The 8,009-nt window shown below is 31.1% G+C and overlaps 1 protein-coding gene across 2 annotated transcripts; it reads left to right on the top strand.

Moving 5' to 3' along the window:
• Positions 1-405: 405 nt before the first annotated feature.
• GLYR2 (glyoxylate reductase 2) lies at positions 406-3,788 on the top strand. 2 transcript variants are annotated; one of them, XM_078993822.1, is made up of 12 exons: positions 406-638; positions 940-1,018; positions 1,222-1,287; positions 1,607-1,682; positions 1,778-1,833; positions 2,181-2,265; positions 2,432-2,492; positions 2,571-2,623; positions 2,696-2,766; positions 2,863-2,935; positions 3,156-3,260; positions 3,500-3,788. In XM_078993822.1, the coding sequence occupies exons 1-12, from the start codon at positions 479-481 to the stop codon at positions 3,656-3,658; spliced, it is 1,044 nt and encodes a 347-aa protein (XP_078849948.1). In that variant the 5' UTR covers positions 406-478; the 3' UTR covers positions 3,659-3,788. The 2 variants fall into 2 exon arrangements, with proteins under 2 accessions (XP_078849948.1, XP_078849949.1); XM_078993823.1 differs by lacking the exon at positions 406-638 and having other exon boundaries at positions 933-1,018.
• The last annotated feature ends 4,221 nt before the right edge of the window (positions 3,789-8,009 follow it).

The raw sequence follows: 8,009 nt of genomic DNA, 5'->3' as shown, positions 1-8,009 counted from the left end.
ATTGATTATCCATTTTAAATTTTAAATTTCTCATTTTAATTACATTAAATTAATAACATTAGAATAACAAATAAAATAAAATTTATACAAATTATAAGATGATATAATTTTACGTATTTATTTGCATTAACGATTATAATTTTATATATAACTAAAAAAAATATCTCTTAATTGATAAGTTATTTAAAATAATTAATTAATAATTTTAAATTTTTACTTAATGTAACCATAATTCATAATTATAGAGTAAATCATTTTAAAAAATCAATTGTGTATAAGGAGAAAATAAGGAGAAAAATTGTTTTCATCAATATAAAACCAATCAACTTCCTCCGTTTACCACAAATATGCGTATTTTACCCCTCTACTTTTAATCCCTCAACCAAACATGGTAAAATGTTATCCTTGATTAGGATAGAAACTGCATTGAAATGTGTGAGCACATTGGCGCAACGAGAGAGATAACAAAAACAAGCCCATGTTGATCCTGGCCAGAGGAGCGAATTACAGTCACCACTACGCAGCCATGGCAGCAAGCTTTTGCCCCGCACTCCCCCACCACTTGAAACCAACACCCATATCCAGATTTCCCAAAGTTTCTTTCTCTTTCAAAGTATTTTCTTCTCAAACCTCCGCAGGTATCCATTTTTTTTCAATTCTATTTACTTCATTGTCAATTTTGAATTCTTAATAGTTAGTTTTAGTTGTGAATTATCAGTGGGTTTTGATGACGGAGTAGAATTCAGTTTATACTTACTCGTTCCTGATTAAATTCCAATTTTGTTCTGCAAATTTAGTTGTCCATTTGTAATCACATTAACCAATATAATGTTTAATTTGGGAAAAGATACTGCGATGGGGAGTTTGTTTAGCAAATTATGAGTTTCAAAACACACATCCAAACACCCAATTTCATCTATCTTTTATTTTGTATGGCAGATGAAAACCCTACGCGTGTGGGCTTTCTTGGTCTTGGAATTATGGGTTCTCCAATGGCACACAATTTGATAAAAGCCGGGTAAGAGTCAAATTTTTTACTTATTCAACTTCTGGTTTTCATCTTGTTATCTACCTACCCCAAAGTTATGTTTCTTTAAACTTGTTAAGAGATGATATACATATATATATGGGGATAATACAATTATATTCATATAATCATAAATTTGTTATATACTGTATTTATGATATATATATATATATATATTGATTGGCGTGTTGTAGATGTGACGTAACTGTTTGGAATAGGACCAAGAGCAAATGCGATCCTCTCATTGATCTTGGTGCAAAGTAAGGATTCATGTGCTTTTTTTTTAATACATTTTTAGCACAACTGTTGATATATAATATCTCTTTGGGTTCCTTTGTTTTTCATAAAATCAGACCTCTTAATCACACTTATGTGTGATTTAGTTAGACACATTGGAATTAAGTTCGTTTGTTTTTCTGAATGAGCCTAAAAATACTTGATTTATCAAGCAAAAACAGTATGAACAAGAAAGTTAAGAATTAAGATAAGAATATCATTTTATGAATTTCTATTTTTCTAATGTATATCATTTTATTAAGTCATTTGATTTCTGTAAATATTTTTGTTGTATACGTGAAGATATAAAGCATCTCCTGGGGAAGTAGCAGCATCCTGTGATGTCACATTTGCCATGCTTGCTGATCCTGAAAGTGCAGTGAGTATGTCATATTAGAATGTTCTTTTTTTTTTTATATATATAATTATTTCAATGCAATTTTTGACTAATTGTGATAATTGTTTTACAATCAGATGCTTGTTGCTTGTGGTGAACAAGGGGCTGCAAGTGGAATGAGTCTAGGAAAAGGGTATATAACTATATATGTATATGTATATTCTTATTGCTTATAAATAAAACCATATAATAATCCGTTATTTAGGTTAAAATCGGTTACTTTTTAAGTAGCAAAATTGTCATTTTGGATATAAAATACGCATGAATGAAGACAAATTAAGCGAATCTTTTGGACCAAAGTCGATGCCTTTAAATATATGGTAATGAGTTCATAAGGGCAAAAAAGTAATATTAGAATGAGTTTTTTTTTTTTTTTTTTTTACAAAAAAAGGGTATATGGTACATTTCTTTTTAAAACAACTTTGTGAGGGTTTATTATTATTGAATATTTTTGTTTGTTCTTTAAATGGATACTTGTAGATATGTAGATATATCAACCGTTGATGGGCCCACATCCACGTTGATAAATGCACAGATAAAAGAAACTGGAGCACTATTTTTGGAGGTGAGTAGTTCTTGATCTCTCATATGTGCAAAAGACGTAAATGCCCTCCTCATCCTCATCACTGAAAATGAAAAAATAGTTCTAGCATGCCTTTTAGTTTAGAGATTCACAAACAACACAACAATTTCTATTTCTTTTAAAATTAAATTTTTTTTCTTTGTTTTAGGCTCCGGTTTCAGGGTCTAAAAAGCCTGCAGAGGATGGACAGCTAATATTCCTAACTGCAGGTATAAAAAAATAATGATATAATTTGTTAAATTTAGCCTCATTTTAAATTATATAAATGTTTTTTTTTTGCATTGCAGGTGATAAATCTTTATACGATAAAGTTTCTCCATATCTTGATATCATGGGAAAGGTATATCCTATTTATAATTATATAATTTTTAAAGAAAATTTTATATTATTATTTATGCTATTGGTCCTCCAGTCAAGATTTTACCTAGGTGATGTTGGAAATGGAGCTGCAATGAAGCTTGTTGTAAACATGATCATGGGAAGGTTGTTCAAATCCATTTTTCTTTTTTAAAAAAATCTCATGTTCACCAATTTCTTTATTTTTGTATTAATTTTTTTTGTATTCGATACCATTTGCAGTATGATGACATCTTTTGCTGAAGGATTGCTTCTTGGTGAGAAAGTAGGACTCGATCCAACTGTCATTGTTGAGGTACTCTACTACTCTCAAATGTATTACCTATTTATCAAATAATAATAAATAAATAAAAAGTCAACAGCATCCCAACCTGTCCATTTTTGTCACCTATACCAAAAAGATTCAGTTTTTCATGTTATTTGTTTATGCAATATACTTTTGACCAAATGTAAGCAGACATTTTTAAATTTTAAAAAAAAAAAAAACATATATATATTTGGTGTTCTTTTTGTAGGTAATTTCACAGGGTGCCATTAGTGCACCAATGTTCTCAATGAAAGGCCCTTCAATGTTGCAATCCAAGTACCCTACTGCTTTTCCCTTAAAGCATCAGCAGAAGGTAAAGAATATATATATATATATATATATATATATATATATATATATATATATATATATATATATATATATATTTGACAAATAAAAAGGAAAGCAAATTTGTAAAAAGTTTTGATACCACAATTAGAACGCCTCTGATATGCCTCTTACTAGGTTTTGATTCAATCAGCAACTATCAAACAACCTTTAAGTTATTAAATCTATAAAAGTAAAATAAAAAAAAAAGAATTGTTGTTGTAGGATATGAGGCTTGCTCTTGGATTAGCTGAATCGGTTTCTCAATCAACACCAATTGCAGCTGCTGCAAATGAGCTTTACAAGCTGGCTAAGTCTCATGGCTTAAGTGACCATGACTTTTCAGCAGTTATTGAAGCACTTAAAGTCAAACTAAAAGATTAAAAACACCACTTAATACTTGATTAATACTCCTGTATGTTGTGTGTATTCATTTAAATTTAACCCAAAAAATCGATGTATATGGGTCTCATTGAACTTCAAATTTATGGGATTATAAGATATTATGGCATTAGTCTTTGTTTCTTAATAATAATAATAATAATAATTAGTTTTTATATTATTCAATGGTAACTATCAATTGTAACCTGCAAAAGAATTATTCCCCTCCGACAATGAATACACGGCGGTTGTAAGTAATGAAGTGGTTGGAGACAAAAACTATAAAACTAATTCAATTATGGTTGGTGACTGGTGAGGTGTATTTAATTTCTTTTTGACTATTTCTACAAAATACCAAAACCTGTCTTCAATTATTATCGCTTTTATGCTTTTGCAACTACAAGGCAATATGATGACATGTGATACAATAAAGAAGTTGGTTACATAATACCTTTTAACAAGTTTTATAGCTTGAAAATAATTTTTGGTCTCTACTCTCTATCATAACTGAAAGATACGGGTGGTATGTTTCTTGTACATAATCTTGAGAAAGCTGCAAAAATGGTTCCTATTTGCTGGTTTTTTTGGATTGGATCCAAAAAGTGTCATTTTTACAATATAGAAGAAGTTGCAAAACTTGGTCCCTGTAGTTTGCTGTTTGTTTGTAGATTGGATCCAAAAAAAGTGTCAATTTTGCAATATATATATATATATATATATATATATATATATATATATATATATATATATATATATATATATATATATATATATATATATATTGATATTGATATGCTTATATTATGGTTTTGGTCTATGATTTTAAATTATGTAATTGTTGGAAAAACATGATCATAATTTTAATTTGTGATTGTGTAATAGTTTTTTGAGTAAATTACATGAATGGTCCCTATAGTTTGGGGTATTTGCGCGTTTGGTCCCTAACTTATTTTTCTAACTCGGAAGGTCCTTACTATTTGTTTCTGTTACGCGCTTGGTCCCCGTCATACCTAAAAAGACTATTTTACCCTTGATTTTTTAATTTATTTAACTAAATACACCCCAAACTCATCCCCTTCACCTTACCTTATAAACCACATCATTTTTCTCTATTTAAATAATAGTACTTTTAGTTAAAATAGGAACCAAACGTGTAATAAAAACAAACAGTAGGGACCAAGAGCGTAACAAAAACAAACAGTAAGAACCTTTCGAGTTAAAAAAATAAGTTAGGGACTAAGCACGCAAATTACCCCTAACCATAGGGACCATTCGTGTAATTTACTCTAGTTTTTTACACTTGTTTTAGGTTGATGAAACTTATTAGTGACTTCATCGACTAATAAATCTTATTTGTTTAACATTTGATTGAAATAAGCTCCTCAACCAAGTTACAAAGTTAACCAACTATAACAAGCTCTTCAATAGAAACGAATCTGCTGCATAATTACTGAAAAAACTCTCAATAATTATGTGAGAATTGCCTTAATGTTCGAACAAACTCGGAAAACCAACAATTGTATCAATGGATTTCATAATGTCCACCAACATCTATTACGAAGTCGATAGTATAATTCACTACTTTAGCCAATTAAATGGACGATTACAAAATCAAACCACTACCATATAAATTCAATAATCTAAACCCAAATTGAGGTGATCATATTCAAAAGAAATAGACAACAAAAGTTTGTTCCAACGGAAATATATAGATAGAAAACCTAATCAACAACTTCTAATCTTAAACCTAAAGTTACTCGCATGATTACAAATAAATTGTTTACAATGATGATTTAGCCATTTAAGACGACTAAACCATCAAGAACTACAAAATATTATATGAAAAAGATAATCAAAGACTTGTAAATGGAAGAAAATCAAGTGTTTTGCTACTAAGAATCCCAAAACGTTTTCAATTCGTGAAAATGTGGTGCTAGAAACCAAATCTCCTATTTTTCCAGAAAAAATCTCTTAAAATTTGAAAATCCACGTTTTAGGAAAATGATTGGCATAGTTATATTATGCCTTAAAATTGAATCGAAGCGAGAAACATTAGGATTTCGAATCAGTTTGCTTAATGATCATGTTTTGTAAATATTTTCTTATGTTTTTCTATTTTAGTTTATCGATTATGGGGTAAAACCCTAACGTTTTCACTAGATTAGATGTAACCTAGTGATTTCGTGTGATTCATTTGTAGAACTTAGACGATCAATCTAGTTTTACTAGCTTGTTTCATAGTTGTTTTATGACCACTAATAACTATGACTAATGTCTGATAAAACTAGGGTTAGGTAGTAAATTCGTGAACTTTAATGTGTAAGAAGTGTTTGTGAACAACTTATGATAATAATTGACACTCATGACCATTGAAGCTAATTCGTAGATCCGATCTCCCATAATAAGAACTATTCATAAGGTTTGATTTCATATATATATATATATATAACTATTTAGATAATCGTATTTATAATTATAGAATTTAGTTAATTGGATCAAGATAACTAACTAGTACTTTAGAAATCGGTAAATAATAACTAATATTTATTGTACTCATTGGAATCCACCATATTTGAAGGTGAAATCAAAATTTATGTGAAAACATCTTTATATCTTTTGTCTCTAAATCTATTCTTTAGTTTTGTTAGTTTAGTTGAATTGAATCATAATGTAACGACGTGAAAATTTAAAACAATTTTTCATTTTTCAAACAACATAAAACTCATTTGATATTCTCAAATCTCATGTTCAACAGATGTCATCATAATAAAACATATCCCAAGATCACAAAATACAATCCTCTGTCAGTGTGTACGGATCATATTGGCACCTTCCTGCCATCCTCGCTAGTACCTGAAACACATAATACATAACATTGTAAGCATAAATGCTTAGTGAGTTCCTCAAAATACCACATACAACACATATTAGCCACTCGAGGCTATAACTCTATATGACCCTCTGGTCAATGTGTCTCAGTGGGACCCTCCAGTCCCATAACTCTGTGGACCCTCTGGTCCTAACTCTGTGGACCTTCCTATCCTAACTATGTAAACTCTGAATCATACATAACACAAATCACATAGAAATCACATCATACAAAAGCATACAAGATACTCTGTTACATAACTCTAATTACCACTCTAGGTAAAGTATAGTGAGAAGACTCACCTCGAAAATCTCCGAAAATCTCGAACTCAAAATGTTGATCTAGCCTCCGCCTAATCACATAAAGTATTTTAACTCTAATTAACCACGATTCTCAAAAGCTAGACTAAACCCTTTCTATAATCTCTCAGAATGGGGAAAAGACCATTTTACCCCTTCAATAGTCTAATAGTTGACCAACCCTAAAAGTCAACGAAAGTCAACGGAGGGCAGTACGCGACGCGTACCAGCTCTTATACGCGGGGCGTACTCCGGCGATCCAGAATCGGGGTCTCAAACCATTACGCGGCACGTTCTGAGATTTACGCCCAACATAAGTCTCAATTTCATACTCTTTTTGATTTTTGGTCTTAAATGGTTAAGACATAAGCTCAAATTCCAGATCTGACTATTCTAAGACCACTTAATCCATAAATTCGAAACCTTTAAGCCTTTGCATGGCTATAGAGGTCTCCAATCACTCTAAACACTTTTCCTTCTTTCCTCATTAAGTCTATATCTCATGCATGACTTAATATTCACGTCCAAGATTAGATTTTTATGAACCTACAACACAAATTACACTGGAATAAGGCAGATCTAAGCTTATGGAGACCCTTTGCTCATAAAGTCTCCACCTTGGAACCAAAAACCCTAAAAATGGGTCCATAAAGCACAAATCAATAATGGCAAGGAAAGCTTTGAGCTTTTTACCTCCAAATGAAGCTCTAACCTCTGTAGAGCTCGGACTTAAGCTTGTCCTCCAACTTCTAGCTCCCACAATGGTCTCCTCTTCTCCTTCACCACCACAAAATGGCACTTTCAAGCTTAAGAACACACACACAAGCTTATAACAGGTTTTTGCTCTCTTAGGGTTTCACTCACTGTAATATGATGGCTGGGGTAAGGGCCTTATCATTCCTTTTATAGTCCTCAAGTCTCATTTAGGGTTTTACATCTGAGCCAATTACACCCAACGTAACTTTGGTACGCCCATCGTACCTAATTGAGTCCGCGTCCAATATAAGCGCATGAGTACGCGTAGCGTACTCTTCGGTATGCCTAGCGTACTCATTTGCAACATTTTCACTCAAGGGATAAACTTGACAACTTGGTAAAAAAGAAGGGTTAAATGGATGTACCTGAATTTTAGGATGTTACACATAACCCATTATATTTTATTGTTTATAGTTTAATTATCATTTGA

The sequence above is a fragment of the Lactuca saligna genome, chromosome 5 (genome assembly GCF_052625555.1).
Source record: "Lactuca saligna cultivar CGN05327 chromosome 5, ASM5262555v1, whole genome shotgun sequence".
Lineage (NCBI taxonomy): Eukaryota > Viridiplantae > Streptophyta > Magnoliopsida > Asterales > Asteraceae > Lactuca > Lactuca saligna.
Note: the sequence above shows the minus strand (reverse complement) of the source record. Positions and strands in the feature narration are given on the sequence as shown.